This window comes from Scyliorhinus canicula, chromosome 4 (assembly GCF_902713615.1).
Source record: "Scyliorhinus canicula chromosome 4, sScyCan1.1, whole genome shotgun sequence".
Lineage (NCBI taxonomy): Eukaryota > Metazoa > Chordata > Chondrichthyes > Carcharhiniformes > Scyliorhinidae > Scyliorhinus > Scyliorhinus canicula.
In genome coordinates this window covers 122,140,820-122,162,179 of record NC_052149.1, presented here as the reverse complement: position 1 = coordinate 122,162,179, position 21,360 = coordinate 122,140,820, and the positions used below count along the sequence as shown (strand labels likewise).

General features: G+C 48.7%; 1 protein-coding gene across 4 annotated transcripts in view; it reads left to right on the top strand.

The window, feature by feature from the left end:
* The window catches only part of LOC119964936 (pre-B-cell leukemia transcription factor 1-like), a 592,307-nt gene that overhangs the window by 434,055 nt on the left and 136,892 nt on the right, over positions 1–21,360 (top strand). For all 4 annotated transcript variants that reach the window (XM_038795141.1, XM_038795140.1, XM_038795139.1 and 1 more), the window contains one exon: positions 5,855–6,111. In XM_038795141.1, coding sequence (XP_038651069.1) covers positions 5,855–6,111 — 257 coding nt within the window. The remainder of the gene's footprint in view (positions 1–5,854; positions 6,112–21,360) is intronic.

Here is a 21,360-nt window from a genome sequence, read left to right as displayed (position 1 = left end):
CACAATGCCCAGAATGAACACAGTGCCCAGAATGGACACAGTGCCCAGAATGGACACAGTGCCCAGAATGGACAGTGTTCAGAGTGAGCACAGTGTCCAGAATGGACACAGTGTTCAGAGTGAGCACAGTGCCCAGAGTGAGCACAGTGTCCAGAGTGAGTACAGTGCCCAGAGCGAGCATGGTGCCCAGAGTGAGTACAGTGCCCAGAGTGAGCACAGTGCCCAGAGTGAGCACCGTGTTCAGAGTGAGCACAGTGTCCAGAGCGAGCACAGTGCCCACAGTGAGCACAGTGTCCAGAGTGAGCACAGTGTCCAGAGTGAGTAGTGTCCAGAGTGAGCACAGTGCCCAGAATGGAAACAGTATTCAGAGTGAGCACAGTGCCCAGAGTGAGTACAGTGCCCAGAGTGAGCACAGTGCCCAGAGTGAGCACAGTGTCCAGAGTGAGCACAGTGTCCAGAGTGAGCACAGTGTCCAGAGTGAGCACAGTGCCCAAAGTGAGCACAGTGTTCAGAGTGAGCACAGTGCCCAGAGTGAGCACAGTGCCCAGAATGGACACAGTGTTCAGAGTGTGCACAGTGCCCAGAGAGCGCAGTGCCCAGAATGGACACAGTGTTCAGAGTGAGCACAATGCCCAGAATGGAGACAGTGTTTAGAGTGAGCACATTGCCCGGAATGGACACAGTGTCCAGAGTGAGCACAGTGCCCAGAGAGCGCAGTGCCCAGAATGGACACAGTGTTCAGAGTGAGCACAATGCCCAGAATGGACACAGTGTTCAGAGTGAGCACAATGCCCAGAATGGACACAGTGTTCAGAGTGAGCACAGTGCCCAGAATGGACACAGTGTTCAGAGTGAGCACAATGCCCAGAATGGACACAATGCCCAGAATGGACACAGTGTTCAGAGTGAGCACAGAGCCCAGAATGGACACAGTGTTCAGAGTGAGCACATTGCCCAGAATGGACACAGTGTTCAGAGTGAGCACAGTGCCCAGAATTGACATAATGCCCAGAATAGACACAGTCTCCAGAGTGAGCACAGTGCCCAGAGTGAGCACAGTGCCCAGAGTGAGCACAGTGCCCAGAATGGACACAGTGTCGAGAGTGAACACAGTGCCCAGAGTGAGCACAGTGCCCAGAGTGAGCACAGTGCCCAGAATGGACACAGTGTCGAGAGTGAACACAGTGCCCAGAATAGACACAGTGTCCAGAGTGAGCACAGTGCCCAGAGAGCGCAGTGTTCAGAGTGAGCACAGTGTCCAGAGTGAGCACAGTGACCAGAGTGAGCACAGTGCCCAGAATGGACACAGTGTCCAGAGTGAGCACAGTGCCCAGAGAGCGCACAGTGTTCAGAGTGAGCACAGTGGTCAGAATGAGCACAGTGCCCAGAGTGAGCACAGTGTACAGAGTGAGCACAGTGCCCAGAGTCAGTACAGTGCCCAGAGTGAGCACAGTGTCCAGAGTGAGCACAGTGCCCAGAGTAAGCACAGTGTTCTGAGTGAGCACAGTGCCCAGAGTGAGTGCAGTGCCCAGAGTGAGTACAGTGTCCAGAGTGAGGACCGTGTTCGGAGTGAGCACAGTGCCCAGAATGGACACAGTGTCCAGAGTGAGCACAGTGTCCAGAGTGAGCACAGTGCCCAGAGTGAGCACAGTGCCCAGAGTGAGCACAGAGCCCAGAATGGACACAATGCCCAGAATGGTCACAGTGTTCAGAGTGAGCACAGTGCCCAGAGTGAGTGCAGTGCCCAGAGTGAGTACAGTGTCCAGAGTGAGGACCGTGTTCGGAGTGAGCACAGTGCCCAGAATGGACACAGTGTTCAGAGTGCGCACAGTGTTCAGAGTGCGCACAGTGTCCAGAGTGCGCACAGTGCCCAGAATAGACACAGTGTTTAGAGTGAGCACAGTGTCCAGAATAAACACAGTGTTCAGAGTGAGCACAGTGCCCAGAATGGACACAGTGTCCAGAGTGAGCACAGTGCCCAGAATGGACACAATGCCCAGAATGATCACAGTGTTCAGAGTGAGCACAGCGCCCAGAATAGACACAGTGTGCAGAATGGCCAGAGTGTCCAGAGTGCGCACAGTGCCCAGAATAGACACAGTGTTTAGAGTGAGCACAGTGTCCAGAATAAACACAGTGTTCAGAGTGAGCACAGTGCCCAGAATGGACACAGTGTCCAGAGTGAGCACAATGCCCAGAATGATCACAGTGTTCAGAGTGAGCACAGTGCCCAGAATGGACACAGTGCCCAGAATGATCACAGTGTTCAGAGTGAGCACAGTGCCCAGAATGGACACAGTGCCCAGAATATATACAGTGTTCGAGTGAGCACAGTGCCCAGAATTGACACAATGCCCAGAATAGACAGTCTCCAGAGTGAGCACAGTGCCCAGAATGGACACAGTGTCCAGAGTGAGCACAGTGCCCAGAATGGACACAGTGTTGAGAGTGAGCACAGTGCCCAGAATGGACACAGTGTCCAGAGTGAGCACAGTGTTCAGAGTGAGCACAGCATCCAGTGTGAGCACAGTGCCCAGAGTGAGCACAGTGGTCAGAATGAGCACGGTTCCCAGAGTGAGCACAGTGTCCAGAGTGAGCACAGTGCCCAGAGTGAGCACAGTGTTCAGAGTGAGCGCAGTGCCCAGAGTGAGTACAGTGTCCAGAGTGAGGACCGTGCTCGGAGTGAGCACAGTGCCCAGAATGGACACAGTGTCCAGAGTGAGCACAGTGCCCAGAATGGACACAGTGTTGAGAGTGAGCACAGTGCCCAGAATGGACACAGTGTCCAGAGTGAGCACAGTGTTCAGAGTGAGCACAGCATCCAGTGTGAGCACAGTGCCCAGAGTGAGCACAGTGGTCAGAATGAGCACGGTTCCCAGAGTGAGCACAGTGTCCAGAGTGAGCACAGTGCCCAGAGTGAGCACAGTGTTCAGAGTGAGCACAGTGCCCAGAGTGAGCGCAGTGCCCAGAGTGAGTACAGTGTCCAGAGTGAGGACCGTGCTCGGAGTGAGCACAGTGCCCAGAATGGACACAGTGTCCAGAGTGAGCACAGTGCCCAGAGTGAGCACAGTGCCCAGAGTGATTACAGTGTTCAGAGTGCGCACAGTGTTCAGAGTGAGCACAGTGTCCAGAGTGAGCACAGTGCCCAGAGTGAGCACAGTGCCCAGAATGGACAGAGTGTCCAGAGTGAGCACAGTGCCCAGAATAGACAGTGTCCAGAATGGCCAGAGTGTCCAGAGTGAGCACAGTGCCCAGAATAGACACAGTGTTTAGAGTGAGCACAGTGTCCAGAATAAACACAGTGTTTAGAGTGAGCACATTGCCCCGAATGGACACAGTGTCCAGAGAGAGCACAGTGCCCAGAATGGATACAGTGTTCAGAGTGAGCACAGTGCCCAGAATGGACACAGTGCCCAGAATATATACAGTGTTCGAGTGAGCACAGTGCCCAGAATTGACACAATGCCCAGAATAGATAGTCTCCAGAGTGAGCACAGTGCACAGAGTGATCACAGTGGTCAGAATGAGCATGGTTCCCAGAGTGAGCACAGTGTCCAGAGTGAGCACAGTGTCCAGAGTGAGCACAGTGCCCAGAGTGGTACAGTGTCCAGAGTGAGCAGAGTGTCCAGAGTGAGCACAGTGTTCAGAGTGAGCTCAGTGCCCAAAGTGAGCACAGCGTCCAGAGTGAGTACAGTGTCCAGAGTGAGCACAGTGTCCAGAGTGAGCACAGTGTCCAGAGTGAGCACAGTGTCCAGAGTGAGCACAGTGTCCAGAGTGAGCACAGTGTCCAGAGTGAGCACAGTGTCCAGAGTGAGCACAGTGTCCAGAGTGAGCACAGTGTCCAGAGTGAGCACAGTGCCCAGAATGGACAGTGTCCAGAGTGAGCACAGTGTCCAGAGTGAGCACAGTATCCAGTGTGAGTACAGCGTCCAGAGAGAGCACAGTGCCCAGAGTGAGCATAGTGTCCAGAGTGAGCACAGTGTCCAGAGTGAGCACAGTGTCCAGAGTGAGCACAGTGTCCAGAGTGAGCACAGTGTCCAGAGTGAGCACAGTGTCCAGAGTGAGCACAGTGGCCAGAGTGAGCACAGTGCCCAGAATGGACACAGTGTCCAGAGTGAGCACAGTGTCCAGAGTGAGCACAGTGTCCAGAGTGAGCACATTCTCCAGAGTGAGCACAGTGTCCAGAGTGAGCACAGTGTCCAGAGTGAGCACAGTGTCCAGAGTGAGCACAGTGTCCAGAGTGAGCACAGTGTCCAGAGTGAGCACAGTGTCCAGAGTGAGCACAGTCTCCAGAGTGAGCACAGTGTCCAGAGTGAGCACAGTATCCAGAGTGAGCACAGTATCCAGAGTGAGCACATTCTCCAGAGTGAGCACATTCTCCAGAGTGAGCACAGTGTCCGGAGTGAGCACAGTATTCAGAGTGAGCACAGTGTCCAGAAATGGCACAATGAACACTGTGCTCACTCTGGACACTGTGCTCGCCCTGGACATTGTGCCACCTCTTGAGACTGCTCACTCTGGACACTACTCACTCTGGACACTGTGCCCACTCTGGACATTGCCCATTCTGGACAATATGATCATGCTAGACATTGTACTCACTCTGGACACTGTGCCACTCTGAACCCTGTGCCCACTCTGTACACTGCCCATTCTGGACCCTATGCCCACTCATGATAGACACTGCACTCACTCTGGACACTGTGCCCACTCTGGACACTGCCCACTCTGGACACCGTGCCCACTCTGCACGCTTCCTTTCAAGTGCAGATTGGTGCTGGGAGCTTTTGGGGTTCACGCCTAATTTTTAAAAAAACTCAATCTTTTGCTTCATTGTCACTGAGCCATTTCAAATGATTGTTGGAAAACTCACATTTCCATTTGTATGGCTACAAGGACAGACTGGGAGAATGGGAGGCACTAGATTTCTCTGTAGAGATCCAACGTGGACTTTGATGGGTCAAATGGTCTCCTTCTGTGTAATTATGGCTCTTGTGTATTGCCAAGGAGACATGCTATTGAAGCTTTTCATAATGCACTCATCAGGTAAGATGCAGGAATATCAAATTTTAAATGGAGCAACAACTTTTACTGCAAGAGAATTGGTGGGCAAGTCGACAAATTGGCCCAGGTGTTGACATGGAGAATGCACCAGGAAGCGATTGTTCCCGTGCTTTTGTTCAATTCATAAAAGAGCAATGCCTGGACACGTTCCTTTTGGTTGCAGAGGCCAGCTCCCTATGTATGAATATATGTAACTAATAGTAAGAGTAAATGAGCCACATTGCAAACCCAGCTGATAATCTTAAATTGATTGTTAGTGTAATTCTTAACGTATATGGAATTGTTCAGCAAGTGTTGTCCAATCTCAGAATGATATCTAATGTTAGGTATTATGTTCTGAGTTTCACAGGCACAGGCTGGTTGAGTATAATCCGTACTCTGCTATTGCAAGCAACCAAAGGCATGTGCTGTTTGATACAATCCACATTACTCATTGCCTGCATGCTGGCATCACACTGGCATTGAAATTCATATATCACCTTGTACATTTGTGTGATAGGCTGAATGTCCCTTTGACTTTGATGGTATCATTGTATTCATGGAAAATACCAATCGTTTGCTGTTGTGTATTAGCAGCATGCTTCACCTGTTGCCCAAGTTTTTGAGACACTTTATGCTTCATGGTAATCTGAGGTAGACTGGACACATCTCAGGTCTAAAGGTGGTGGAATTAGGCTCATTCATGACTCTATGTTTCTCTCTCTCCTGTAGGCTACCCGTACTGTACAAGATTGTAGTATGCTGTGAAGCTTGGCTAACTTGTTCTAACTGGGATTCTCTTCTCTTACAGTGTTGAGTATCCGAGGTGCTCAGGAAGAGGAGCCTCCGGATCCCCAGCTTATGCGACTGGACAACATGCTGCTGGCAGAGGGTGTAGCGGGGCCGGAGAAAGGTGGGGGCTCTGCCTCAGCGGCCGCAGCAGCGGCAGCAGCGGCTGCCGTCTCCGGGGGAGCAGCGACCGACAACTCAGCCGAACATTCGGATTACAGAGCTAAGCTGACGCAGATCCGGCAGATCTACCACACGGAGCTGGAGAAATACGAGCAGGTAAATCAGACTTAGAACACTCCCGTCCCTCTACCCCTCACGCACACACACACACCCAGCATGTAGAGCTCAATTGATTCCCCTGCAGCCTTGGGACAGAGATTCCCGAGTGTAACCGTGGAGAGTGCATCAAAGAGTTATCCATGTTCCAGTTAGAGCAACTCTCATCGTCCATAGCAGAAGGAAGGTGGTAAAATAACCAAGATTCCTGTTACTGCTCAGCTCTCCCGTATGTGTATTCAGCTAACCATGTTAGCCCTGAAACATGTAGACCCCTCCTCTCTCCGTATCCCCTCCCCTCCCTGTCCACTGTCACCCACCAATCTCGACTTGCTTTCACTGAATAATGACCAATCATCGAAGCATGGAAGACTTTTTTCATTGACCTCAGCATTTTGGGTCAACCTCAACATGACAGTCATTGGTCCGAACATTGATTACAGTCCAGGTTCCTCTCCCCAATTGCCACTCTCCCCGTTATACACAGTTCTAAGATGCCCATGCTTTCATTGTGGCAGTGGTAGAAATACCAACACATTTATTTAGAGTGTTATCACTCAACGTGCAGCATGTCTAACATGGGAGAGATAGAACATAGAACATAGAACAGTACAGCACAGAACAGGCCCTTCGGCCCTCAATGTTGTGCCGAGCCATGATCACCCTACTCAAACCCACGTATCCACCCTATACCCGTAACCCAACAACCCCCCCCCTTAACCTTACTTTTATTAGGACACTACGGGCAATTTAGCATGGCCAATCCACCTAACCCGCACATCTTTGGACTGTGGGAGGAAACCAGAGCACCCGGAGGAAACCCACGCACACAGGGGGAGGACGTGCAGACTCCACACAGACAGTGACCCAGCCGGGAATCGAACCTGGGACCCTGGAGCTGTGAAGCATTTATGCTAACCACCATGCTACCCTGCTGCCCATGTATTCTAATGCATTTCCCCACAGATCTCACAGGAGAGATGGACAATGGAAAACTCTTCACTCTCATGGGAGAGATGGACGATGGGAATCACCTCCTCATTTCCATGGGAGAGATCGGCTCACTCCCTCCATGTGTGTCACATGGCATCAATCTACTGTATTGGTGCAGCTTATACATAAGCTTTTTAGCCTGGACATGGAGTCAAAACAGGGAAAATATGCAAGGTCTGGACTATATGATCAACACACCCAATGAAACCAACTAAACCTCACCTTGCAGGTTTGCTCTCGGAGGAATATATTGTATAACATGAAAGAGTGTGGAATGTGTGAACATAAAATCCAGATGTAAAGGGAATTTATCTTACAGTTGACTACTATTTGGTCATTTTCAGTCACCGCACAGCACCAGTTAAAGGTGAAAATGAAATCTGCACAAAAGCCTGACGTGGGTCAATGCCAACCGAACAATCCTCAGCCAGCTAAAATCTATTGTCCAAGAATGATGGGGGAAAGTGATTTCCTTCAATGCAACCTGACATCTGTTCAATTGTGTTCATTTTTGGTCCTGTATCACCTTCTATTTTTCTCACCTGTCTTTCAGAGCTGCTTTGACAATGAGCTTTCATATTTTTTCTTTTTGCACTTGCTGAGTCGCCTGTGGCAATAATCCACCCCAGTCAATCTCCAGCTCTGCTTTAGCCTTCTATTTATACCAAGTAGCCTACTTCCTGCCCTTCTGTGCACCATCACCACAGAGACTCACACACGTCCTTACCTGAAGAAAATCTCTTGTCATTAAACTCATTGAGGGTGTCATCTTGCCTGGATTCTTATCCATGATGTGGAGATGCCGGCGTTGGACTGGGGTGAGCACAGTAAGAAGTCTTACAACACCAGGTTAAAGTCCAACAGGTTTGTTTCAAACACGAGCTTTCGGAGCACGGCTCCTTCTTCAGGTGAATGGAAAGGCTTGTTCCAGAAATGTTTATATAGACACAGTCAGAGATGCCCCGGAATGCGAGCACCTGCAGGCAATCAAATCATCAAAGATGCAGAGAGAGAGGTAACTCCAGGTTAAAGAGGTGTGAATTGTCCCAAGCCAGTTCAGTCGGTAGGCCTCTGCAAGTCCAGGCTTGTTGGTGGGGGCCGAATGTAATGCGACATGAATCCCAGATCCCGGTTGAGTCCGCATTCATGCGTGCGGAACTTAGCTATAAGTTTTTGCTCAGCAATTTTGCGTTGTCGCGTCTCCTGAAGGCCTCCTTGTAGAATGCTGACCCGGAGATCAGAGGCTGAATGTCCTTGACTGCTGAAGTGTTCCCCAACTGGAAGGGAACAGTCCTGCCTGTTGATAGTCGCACGATGCCCGTTTATTCGTTGTCGGCTGTTCCCTTCCAGGGACTGTTCCCTTCCAGTTGGGGAACACTTCAGCAGTCAAGGACATTCAGCCTCTGATCTCCGGGTCAGCATTCTACAAGGAGGCCTTCAGGAGACGCGACAACGCAAAATTGCTGAGCAAAAACTTATAGCTAAGTTCCGCACGCATGAATGCGGACTCAACCGGGATCTGGGATTCATGTCGCATTACATTCGGCCCCCACCAACAAGCCTGGACTTGCAGAGGCCTACCGACTGAACTGGCTTGGGACAATTCACACCTCTTTAACCTGGAGTTACCTCTCTCTCTGCATCTTTGATGATTTGATTGCCTGCAGGTGCTCGCATTCCGGGGCATCTCTGACTGTGTCTATATAAACATTTCTGGAACAAGCCTTTCCATTCACCTGAAGAAGGAGCCGTGCTCCGAAAGCTCGTGTTTGAAACAAACCTGTTGGACTTTAACCTGGTGTTGTAAGACTTCTTACTGGATTCTTATCCACAGTTCTTTAGATACCTTCACACAGTCTGTGCTCGGTATCTTAACTGCTAATAATCTGTAGTTTCTTACAATTTAAAGCACTGCCTGTCCCTAATCATCTCTTTAATTCTGTCTGTTCCTACGTCATCTATGTACAATGGTGTCCCATAGCTAATGTTAGATGCATTGTCTAATCGTAGGAATGTATAAGGGAGCCAGGGACATCCTAATGAGCATGTGTGCTGATTGTAGGAATTTCAGATATATATTGGATTGTATGGATTTGGTGCAGTAAGGGTTAAAACCCTGGGATATTCATGATTGCTGCAGTCATGTTTTTAAAAACCCTGGTTTGGAAGGCAGCAGGTCTTTTGGAGAAGGAGGTGCAATTAAAGTATCATAAAAGTAAGATCATAATTCATTCTAGCCATGGATATTGTATTCTGAAGTTGGGCTAATGGATTTCTGTTTTTATTGAGTGTTCCCTGGGGAGTAGATTATAAGAGACATTGGGCTGGATTCTTCGGTCTCCCAGCCGCGTGTTTCTCGGTGGTGGTATTCTGTCTTCCCGCTGCTTGTCAATGCAATTTCCCATTGAAGGCACCGCATGCCATCGGGAAATCCCCAAGCTGCCAGTGGGAAAAGTCCATTCCAGCCATTGTGTTTAGCTTCAGATTGGGATGTGAACAGACAAACAGCTGCTCTCAATACAGTGAGTTTTGACCTGTCTGTGGACAGACTAGGGGCTGGATTCTCCATATATCCCCACGCCGGTGTCAAAGCGGTGGAGTTTTACGCTAGGAAACTTGGCATCAAAGGTACATGGATTCCCAGCCCTGCAGGGGGCTAGCAGGTAGCCGGAGTTGATCTTGCAGCTTTTGCTGCAGATACGGCCCCCCGCACTTCCGGATCAGAGGCCGCGCATGCACCTGGCGGAGGCCTCCAGTGGTCGCTCTGTGCTCCATGGTGGACCCAGACTGCAGAGCTAGACCCAAGAAAGAGACGCCCGGGTAGGCCACGCGCCTGACCCTCAACCCCTGCACAAACATACCCTGGCTGCCTATAGGGCCCCCCTCCCCCCGGCCTCCGATCCGCCCGCCTCCGACTGGGGCGACTGTGGACTGAGTCCACAGCCTCTACGTGAATATCCCGACCGGCTGGAAAACATTAGTTCCAAGCGTCGGGACTTTGGCTGGTCGGGGACGGAGAATGGCTGAGCGGGCCTCTGGCAATGGCCCCAGGTTGGTCCCAGGCAGCGCGGTGTACTCCCCGAGAGCTCCGCTTTTCGGGGCCTGCCGACTGGGTGAACCGGCGCCGGTCCTGATTTTATGCGGGAACATGGATTCTCTGCCCCCACTCCAGCTGCAATTTCGGCGCGAGGGTGCAGAGAATCCAGCCCTACCAATTTAGTTCAAAGCAATGAGTTAAAAATTTGCCTAGGGACAGGATAGGAGCAATTTCCCAGCTGTCAGTTTAAACAGTTGTTTTGAGGCAGGCAAGAATGTGCAAGCTGGGTCCTGAAGTATATTGCTTTCTCAAAGCAGGGCTTCAAGTCATTCAGCAAATATGTCCAGGTCTGCTAACTCTATTTCAAAGTGGACTTTGACCTGAGATGAGTGTTGTTTAAGTGGAGATCAAAGATAGCAGCACGGTAGCACGGTAGCATGGTGGTTAGCATCAATGCTTCACAGCTCCAGGGTCCCAGGTTCGATTCCCGGCTGGGTCACTGTTTGTGGGGAGTCTGCACGTCCTCCCCGTGTGTGCGTGGGTTTCCTCCGGGTGCTCCGGTTTCCTCCCACAGTCCAAAGATGTGTGGGTTAGGTGGATTGGCCATGCTAAATTGCCCATAGTATCCTAAAAAAAAATAAAGTTAATGGGGGTTGTTGGGTTACTGGTATAGGGTGAATACGTGGGCTTGAGTAGGGTGATCATTGCTCGGCACAACATCGAGGGCCGAAGGGCCTGTTCTGTGCTGTACTGTTCTAAAAAAATATATAGCAGTTAGGAATGTTTCGTTTCATTGTGAAGTATTGTTTAACCGGTAATTGTAAGCTATTATAGTAATTTGAGGAAGTAGGAGAAAATTGAACATTAATTTATTTTAACTATGTACAAAGTTCTGCATAAAGCAGCATCTCACTCCCACTACAATCCTTGCTGGGAGGATCAGTAGACCCTGCTTTGGGCCAGATTTTGTATCAGTATATAACCAGCCCCAGGACGGTGGCCTTTGCCCTCTATCTGGGAAGCTCGTACTCCACCAGTCCCACAGGAAGATCAATGATGGTCAATGTGAAGATCAATGTGGTCCTCATGGGGGTGATGAAACCCCCTCCCCCCAATGTCCGAAAGTCCCCCTTCAGCCGCCAGTGGTGAATGCCGTTTTGCCCACGGCTGCGCTTCAGCCCGAGATGGCTCTGGGTCAGGTGGAGTGCAGTGGTTCGCTGACCACCGAAGAGTGGGGCCTCGGCTCACGACATACCGTCGACTGTTGGAATGGATTCCTCTGCCTCCATGTCGGATTTGGAGCCATCCTCCTCCTGCTAGATTGGGTGATGCGACCTGGACAGCTGGGACACCAGGCTAAGGGGCGGTTCCTGGTGTGGCAGACGTGCCAATGCTGCCGGTTGGTTGTTGTCTGGAAGGCATTCTCTGCGTTGAACCTGGCGACCCTCACCGTCATGAGTTGTCCGACCACACAGTTGGATATGTGGCCGACTTTCCCCTTCATCCTCAGGGGATGTATCCCACCAATCAGTGGTAGTGCCTGAGGTTCCAACACTGCTGCAGATTTACCTCTGAGGCTGCCCCTTTGGAGGAAGTTTTGCCAGATCAGCACTGTCCCATGATGCAAAAGGACCGCAAATTCCATGGATCCCTGCAGTTCCTGCACTCCTTTCCCTGAGTGCTCTCCAGATAATGATAATGGCCGGTTTCAAATCTAGGGTGGGTTCCATCAATAGCTTCCACTGCATGGTTGTATTGTTAATACCTCAGACGAATCGCTCCCACAACATCTCTGAGAGGGACAGCCTGAACTCGCAGTATTCAGCCAGACGTTTTAAGCAGGTCAAGAAGTCCATGACTGATTCACCAGGAGGCCGGAGGGCTTGAGGCCATAGTGTTCTGAAACCATAACAACCAGCTCATCAAAGGATTTGGAGTTTGGTGCAGCCGGATAGGTTTGACTCTTTGTGATCCCAAACGTCAGGGCCGAAAGGCAGTCAGGAGGAGGACCTTCTGATGGTCTTCCCCCCAAATCCTGTTTACCTGGAAAAAATACCTATGCGCTCCGCATACTGGTTCCAGTTGTCCAGGCCTACATCAAAGGCATCCAATTTTCAGAACTACAGCATCTTAAATCGTTACAACATTACGTTCCAAACAGCAACTTCCGACAGTCAGGAAGTTCTGCGAGCAAGTCCGGAGTTTCTTTTAATCTTCGTCGCCAGTTCAGTGACTTGAGGAAGCAGGCAAAAATTGAATATTAATTTATTTGAACAGAGTTCTGCAAAAAGCAGCATCTCGCTCCCACTACAATCCTTGCTGGGAGGACCAGTCTGTATAGACCCTGCCTTGGGACATCTTTTATATGAGTACTTAATGAGCCCCAGGCGGGTGACCTTTGACCCCTGCCTGGGAACTCATACTTCAGGAGTCCCATGGGAAGATCAATGATGGTTTGCCCGTGGTCCTTGTGGGGGTTATGACACTTATGAGGTTAAAGTTAGTAATATTGTGTTAGTAATAAAATTTGATTTACTGTACCACATCCCTGCTTGTGCGTCGAATAACTCCTGGAGGGAAGTATCCTTTCCACGGTCCCACAAAATTAAAATAAACATTGGGCTTTCTGTCCCTTATCCTAGCAACTGTTGGGATCTGGTCTGGGGTCCTAATATATGTGAGCCTTGCCAAGCAGGTAGAGGGGTGGAAGTGGGTGTGAAGTGTCTGGGCACCCACCTGCCATACACAGTGAGGCAGCCTAGTTTCTGCTGGCAGGCGTGCCATGGAGCTTGCTGGCCTGTGTTTCGTTGGAGTCTCTTTGGTTTTCCATTCTGCCATTTTTGCTTGCAGATTTGTGTTTGAGTTACGGTTTGGCAGTGTCCATCCTAAACTCCATCCAGTACACAGAGAGCAGGGGATAGTCAATGCCCATTCGCCCCAGTCAGACTTACTGTACTGCAAGTTACTCGATGTTGGCTCTGAAAATTACGTTTCCACTAATTTACTCTTTGCTTCAGGATTTATTTTTGTTAGTGCATAGCAGTTAAAATGCAGAAAGAGACCATCCAGGACAGCTAGCCTATGCCCAGTGTTTTATGCCTCACACAGGCCTCCTCCCATCTTAATCCATCTCACCCTATCAGCCTCTCCTTTTATTCCTTTCTCCATCCTGTACTTGTACAATTTCCCCTGATAAGTGTGATTTTTCTCAAGCATGCCACAGGATAACACGGTCCACATTATAACCACTCTCTGAGGAAAAGGTCTCTGCTGGGTGCCATAAGACCATAAGACCATAAGACATAGGAGTGGAAGTAAGGCCATTCGGCCCATCGAGTCCACTCCGCCATTCAATCATGGCTGATGGGCATTTCAACTCCACCTACCAGCATTCTCCCCGTAGCCCTTAATTCCTCGCGACATCAGGAATTTATCTATATCTGCCTTGAAGCCATTTAGCGTCCCAGCCTCCACTGCACTCCGCGGCAATGAATTCCACAGGCCCACCACTCTCTGGCTGAAGAAATGTCTCCGCATTTCTGTTCTGAATTTACCCCCTCTAATTCTAAGGCTGTGCCCACGGGTCCTCGTCTCCTCGCCTAACGGAAACAGTTTCTTTGCGTCCACCCTTTCTAAGCCATGTATTATCTTGTAAGTTTCTATTAGATCTCCCCTTAACCTTCTAAACTCCAATGAATACAATCCCAGGATCCTCAGCCGTTCATCATATGTTAGACCCGCCATTCCAGGGATCATCCGTGTGAATCTCCGCTGGACACGCTCCAGTGCCAGTATGTCCTTCCTGAGATGTGGGGCCCAAAACTGGACACAGTACTCCAAATGGGGCCTAACCAGAGCCTTATAAAGGCTCAGTAGCACATCGCTGCTTTTATATTCCAACCCTCTTGAGATAAATGACAACATTGCATTTGCTTTCTTAATCACAGATTCAACCTGCATGTTTACCTTTAGGGAATCCTCGACTAGCACTCCCAGATCCCTTTGTACTTTGGCTTTATGAATTTTCTCACCGTTTAGAAAGTAGTCTATGCTTGGATTCTTTTTTCCAAAGTGCAAGACCTCACATTTTCTCACGTTGAATTGCATCAGCCATTTCCTGCACCACTCTCCCAAACTGTCTAGATCCTTCTGCAGCCTCCCCACTTCCTCAGCACTACCTGCCTGACCACCTAACTTCGTATCATCGGCAAACTTCGCTAGAATGCCCCCAGTCCCTTCATCCAGATCATTAATATATATGGTGAACAGCTGCGGCCCCAATACTGAACCCTGTGGGACACCGCTGGTCACCGGCTGCCATTCCGAAAAAGAACCTTTTATCCCAACTCTCCGCCTTCTGTCAGACAGCCAATCCTCAACCCATGCCAGTAGCTCACCTCGAACACCATGGGCCCTCACCTTACTCAGCAGCCTCCTGTGTGGCACCTTATCAAAGGCCTTTTGGAAATCCAGATAGACCACATCCACTGGGTTTCCCTGGTCTAACCTACTTGTCACCTCCTCAAAGAATTCTAACAGGTTCGTCAGGCACGACCTCCCCTTACTAAATCCATGTTGACTTGTTCTAATCCGACCCTGCTCTTCGAAGAATTTAGAAATCTCATCCTTAACGATCGATTCTAGAATTCTACCAACGACCGAGGTTAGGCTAATTGGCCTATAATTTTCCATCTTTTGTCTTGATCCTTTCTTGAACAAGGGGGTTACAACAGCGATCTTCCAATCGTCCGGGACTTTCCCTGACTCCAGTGATTTATGAAAGATCTCAACCAACGCTTCCGCTATTTCTTCAGCCACCTCCCTCAGAACTCTAGGATGTAGCCCATCGGGGCCAGGAGATTTGTCAATTTTAAGACCTTTTAGCTTTTTTAGCACCATCTCTTTTGTAATGGCAACCATACTCAACTCAGCCCCCTGACCCTCTATAATTTTTGGGATATTACTCATGTCTTCCACTGTGAAGACAGACGCAAAGTACTTATTAAGTTCTCCAGCCATTTCCTCGTCTCCCATCACTAGCCTTCCAGAATCAGTTTGAATTGGCCCAATGTCTACTTTGGCCTGTCGTTTGTTTCTTATGTATTGAAAGAAACTTTTACTATCATTTCTTATATTACTGGCTAGCCTGCCTTCATATTTGATCCTCTCCTTCCTTATTTGTCTCTTTGTTAACCTCTGTTTGTTTTTGTAGCCTTCCCAATCTTCTGATTTCCCAGTGCTTTTGGCCACTTTATAGGATCTCTCTTTTTCTTTGATACATTTCCTGACCTCCTTTGTCAGCCATGGCTGTCTAATCCCTCCCCGGATAATCTTTCTTTTCTCGGGGATGAACCTCTATACAGTGTCCTCAATTATGCATACAAACTCCTGCCATTTTTGCTCTGCTGTCTTCCCCACTAGGGTCTGCTTCCAGTCGATTTTTGCAGTTCCTCTCTCATGCCCTCGTAATTACCTTTATTTAACTGTAACACCATTACATCCGATTTTGCCTTCTCGCTTTCAAACTGCAGACTGAACTCAACCATATTATGATCGCTGCTTCCTAAGTGTTCTCTTACTTTAAGATCTTTTATAAAGTCTGGTTCATTACATAGCACTAGGTCCAGAATAGCCTGCTCCCTTGTGGGCCCCATGACAAGCTGTTCCAAAAAGCCATCTTGTAAGCATTCCATGAATTTCTTTTCTTTGGATCCACTGGCTACGTTATTTACCCAATCCACCTGCATACTGAAGTCCCCCATGATCACCATGACCTTGCCTTTCTGACATGCCTTTTCTATTTCCCGGTACATGTTGCGCCTCTGGTCCTGACCACTGTTAGGAGGTCTGTACATAACTCCCATTATGGTTTTTTTGCCTATGTGGTTCCTCAATTCCACCCACACAGACTCCACATCATCCGACCCTATGTCGTTTAGTGCCATAGATTTAATTTTGTTCTTAACTAACAAGGCAACCCCACCCCCTCGGCCCACCTCCCTGTCTTTTCGATAGGTTGTATATCCTTGGATGTTTAACTGCCAGTCCTGAACCCCCTGCAGCCATGTCTCTGTGATGCCTACCACATCATAATCATTCACGATGATCTGTGCCATTAGTTCGTCCACTTTGTTACAAATGCTACGAGCATTCAGGTAAAGTGCCTTAATGCTAACTTTCTTATCATTACAGATATTGGAAGTCCTAAGATGTCCAAAGTTATCCTTCCTTTTTGTTGAATTCCTAGTCTGCCTCAAGCTTAAATCCACCTGCCTACATGTTATCCTCCTGTGTATCTTGCCATTTAACTCTATGCTCCCTGTCGCTTTCACTTTCCCTTCCCCCCAACTCAGAAGTTTAAAGTCCTACTGACCACCCTATTTATCCTCTTCGCTAGAACACTGGTTCCAGATCGGTTCAGGTGGAGACCGTCCCAACGGTACAGATCCCCCCGGTTCCAAAACTGATGCCAATGTCCCATGAAGTGGAATCCCTCTTTCCCACACCAATCCCTTAGCCACGTGTTTACTTCCCTAATTTTCTTGTCCCTATGCCAATTGGCACGTGGCTCGGGCAGTAATCCGGAGATTATGACCCTTGAGGACCTGTATTTCAGTTTTCTTCCTAGTGCTTGATAGTCCCCGAACAGGTCCTCCACCCTAGCTTTACCTATGTTGTTAGTCCCAACGTGGACCACAACAACTGGATCCTCCCCCTCCCGCTTCATGATGAACTTATATTTATGACCCTCTGGTTTGGACACCCAGCCCCACGATCAAAATCACCTCAAAGGAATGTTCTATGGAGAGTTAGCAGGGACTGAATGGACCAGACGGCTCATTCAGTGTGTAATGACTCTATAGGCTGCGGTCTAACCTATCAAATCCTTTCATAATTTTAAAGATCTATTCAAACACTCCAGGGGAAAAAAGGCCTCTGCTTGTTAAGTTTTTCCTGATAGTTATATTCTCCCAGCTTAATATCATCTTTCAAAATTTCTAATTTATATATTCCTTGTTTATTTCAGGTGAGGATGGAAAGGTTCTCACATAGAATTCAAAAGCATCAACGAGCTGAATTGGCTTTCTTCTACCTCTTATATTAATTGGGACTTCACAGTCAGGGGAGGGCCGATCCACGGGCGGGGGGGGGGGGGGGGGGGGGGGGGGGGGCTTCATTCGGGGCTGGTGGCTCTGTGGGCGGGGGATTCAGGGCGCACGAGCGGCCGATGGGGGCATTACTTCGGCGGTCCAGGTCCGCAGGTTGAGTCCGCCATGGAGCACAGCGCGGCCGCTACAGGCCACCGCCATGCGCGGCCTCTGAACCGGAAGTATTGGGGGCCGTTTTGGCAGCTAGAGCTGCAGGCTCTACGCTGCCTCCGTGCTAGCCCCCAGCAAAACGGGGAATCAGTGACCTTTTGGCGCCAGTTTTCCTGGCATAAAAGACCACTGTTTTCTCACCGGAATGGGGGCTTTGTCTCCTTGAGAAAGGACGTACTGGCACTAGAGGGGGTGCAGAGGAGATTCACTGGATTCTGGAGTTGAGTGGATTGGCTCAGGAGGAGAGACTGAGTAGACTGGGACTATACTCATTGGAATTTAGAAGAATGAGGAGGGGATTTTTTAGAAACACATAAAATTACGAAGGGAATAGATAAGATTGAAGCAAGGAGGTTGTTTCCACTGTGACTGAAACTAGAACTAGGGGGCATAGCCTCAAAATAAGGGGGAGCAGATTTAGGACTGAGTTGAGGAGGAACTTCTTCACCCAAAGGGTCGTGAATCTGTGGAATTCCCTGGCCAGCGAAGCAGTTGAGGCTACCTCGTTCAATGTTTTTAAGGCAAAGATAGGTAGATTTGTGAACAGTGAAGGAATTAAGAGTTACAGTGAGCGGGTGGGTAAGTGGATCTGAGGCCACAAAATGATTAGCCATGATCTTATTGAATGACGGAGCCAGATAGCCTACTCCTGCAAAGGTGTTTCAGTCAATATTACGTCTGATGCGTAAAGAGACTGAGCTGACATTTTCTTTGCAACAAGACAGATATTATCATTGCTTAAAAACCTTCATGATGTCAGGGCACCCCAAAGATCTTTACAGCCAATGAAACGCTTTTGAAGTGCAGTTGCTGTTGGATTATGGGAAACCCAACAGCCAATCTGAGCGCAGATCATCTGTTTTAGTTGTGGGATAAACATTGTCCAGGATGATTCTTCCCTACTCTAAAGCAGTGTTGTGGGATCTTAAAAGTTTATGGTTTGGAATTACACTTAAAACCCCATTAGGACTGAAGGGGAAATGCTTGTGAGATGTAGTCCCACTGTAAGTGACAGTCCCACTGTATATGGAAAGTGTAACGCAGCAGTGACAACTCAATCAGATAATCTCAATAACCACACTCAAATTTCCCTTTCACAAAATCAGCAAAGGTGCTGATTCTTCCAGATTTAGAAACCCAGTGCCAAATTTGCTGATTATTTTCAGCCACTCCAAAGATATTTCCTGTCAACAGATTTTTACTTTTGTTGGCTCCATTTTAAAAAATAAATTTAGAGTACCCAATTAATTTTTTCCAATTAAGGAGCAATTTAGCATGGCCAATCCACCTAGCCTGCACATCTTTTGGGTTGTGCGGGCGAAACCTGCGCAAACACGGGGAGAATGTGCGAACCCCACACGGACAGCGACCCAGAACCGGGACCAAACCCGGGACCTCAGCGCCGCGAGTCCGCAGCGCCAACCCACTGCAATACCGTGCCGCCCCGGCTCTCCTTTTTAAGCCACACTTCCGACCATAAATCCTGGTCTAAAGTGGTAATTCTCAGCCAGCACCTTAGCTGTGGGTGAACCTGGTTTGACCACGCAACCAATGTCCCTGCTAATTTCTCTTGCCGTGCGCAGTCCATTGGCTACATTGCTCTGGCCCTGTGTATCCATGCAGCTTAGAGCAAATGTTGCACACATCCAAGAACCAAGATAATAAAAAAAAACAGATTAGCTGCTCATTATTGCATTGCTGTATGTGGGATCTTGCTGTGTACGAAATGGCTGCCGCGTTCCCTGCATTAACAAGGGCTGCATTCATAAGCCCCTGTGGGGTACTAATGAGATTACAAGGATGGCGACACCCTAGGGAAGGAGGGCTGCTACAATAATCTGTCACAACCCTTTCTTGTTCAATGCGATCCTATCCTAATTGGCAGAAATTTCGCATTTGGAACTGGATTCTAGCCAATCAAATGGGAATCTTTTTTCCCTAAAGTAGCTCCCAGATTCTGACTTGAAAGTAGGCATTCTTAGGGACAGAGGAGTTGTCTCCTCAAACTTCGTATTGACTAATGGGTTAAAGGGAGTGGTTCTTTTTGAAGTAATGATGTGGAACAGAGTTATGACATTTCCTTTTGATACCAATGCAGTGATGGACTTTAAGGTCTTGAAGTGATGAGTGATTAGGATGTTTTGCTTGTGAGATGTATATGTACCTTAAGGAACCTGTGCCCTTGATGGCCTTGTGACCTAGGGTATAACCTATTCGAAGGATTTGTAGCTTCAAGATTCTCTACGTTGCGGATTCCAGAATATTATATTGATAGGAAGTGTGCATGGGCCATGGGCAGCACGGTAGCATGGTGGTTAGCATAAATGCTGCACAGCTCCAGGGTCCCAAGTTCGATTCCCGGCTGGGTCACTGTCTGTGCGGAGTCTGCACGCCCTCCCCGTGTGTGCGTGGGTTTCCTCCGGGTGCTCCGGTTTCCTCCCACAGTCCAAAGATGTGCGGGTTAGGTGGATTGGCCAGGATAAATTGCCTGTAGTGTCCTAAAAAAAAGTAAGGTTAAGGGGGGGGGTTGTTGGGTTACGGGTATAGGGTGGATACGTGGGTTTGAGTAGGGTGATCATTGCTCGGCACAACATCGAGGGCCGAAGGGCCTGTTCTGTGCTGTACTGTTCTATGTTCTATGTTGCCACGGGGATGGAGACCAAGTTAGAGAGCAAGTCAACCAGATCACCTTGGCACAACTGCATTGAAGGTGCTGACAGAGATCGAGGAACATGGAGTCTTTTAATAAATTCTCAGGATATGAGCAACACCGGAAATTTATTAACCATCCCTAGTCGCAGGGCGGCACGGTGCATCTTGTACATCAGAAGGGACAGACGGAGTCTCCGTTAAACAACCCACTTGACAAACAGCATCTCGAGTGCGGAAACCATTGCATACTATCAGTCTCAGTTATGTGCACAAATCTCTGGAGTGAGCCCACATCCTCCTGAGTCAAAGGGCAGAGTGCTACCATTTCAGCCAAGGTTCATACTGGAACCCTGGCTTGCATATCAAATTAAAAGATAAGCACACACTCATATTACTCATGTCGCACCTTTCACAACATTAGGTTGACGCAGAGCAACAAAGGTTCTGACCGTAGAGTTTGGTGACAATCTTTGGTGACCATTATGTGTGTGAAATCTTGACAAGAAGCCACACCCCTGAGACAGTACTGAGGCTTTGATGCAATCACCATGGAAGGACTTCCTTTGAAGAATTGCTGGGGCTTAGCAACAGCATGCATGTTTATAGTACCTTTAACATTAAGTGTCCCAAAAACGTTTAGTCATAGTGTCATGGAGACCTCACAGCAGAGGGAGGTCAGTCAGCCCATCAACCCCATGCTGGCTCTCTGTGGAGCAATCCAATCAGTCCATTTCCCACCGCTCCAGGCCTGCAGCCATCCAGTGTTCTTTTAAAATCATTGATAGTGCCCATTTACTTTCTTTTCTTGTGGGCACTGAATTCCAGGTCATTCACACGGACTGTGGAAAGACGTTCTTTCTCACATTTAGTCTATCTCTTGCCCAAAATCTGAACACAAAGATGTACAGTTATATATTATATGTGTGTGTGTGTCTGTGCACACGGCATATGTATAGACATATATATATGTGTGTCTAATATATTAGACTCCTGCACAGAATGTGCATATTGTTTTAATCCAGTCAGAGACAGAGTAAATCTCTTCAGGTTGTAGTTAAAGAGGTTCATTTTAAATTCATAATCTCCTTTGTCCTATTTAAGGGATCAAATGATAAGAGCATAATAGAAATTTTACAGTTTGAAGAAAAACTGTTTCCGCTTTGTTCCCAGTGACAATACACACGCACGCACACACACATACACGCACACACACATACACACACACACACACACGCACGCACACACACA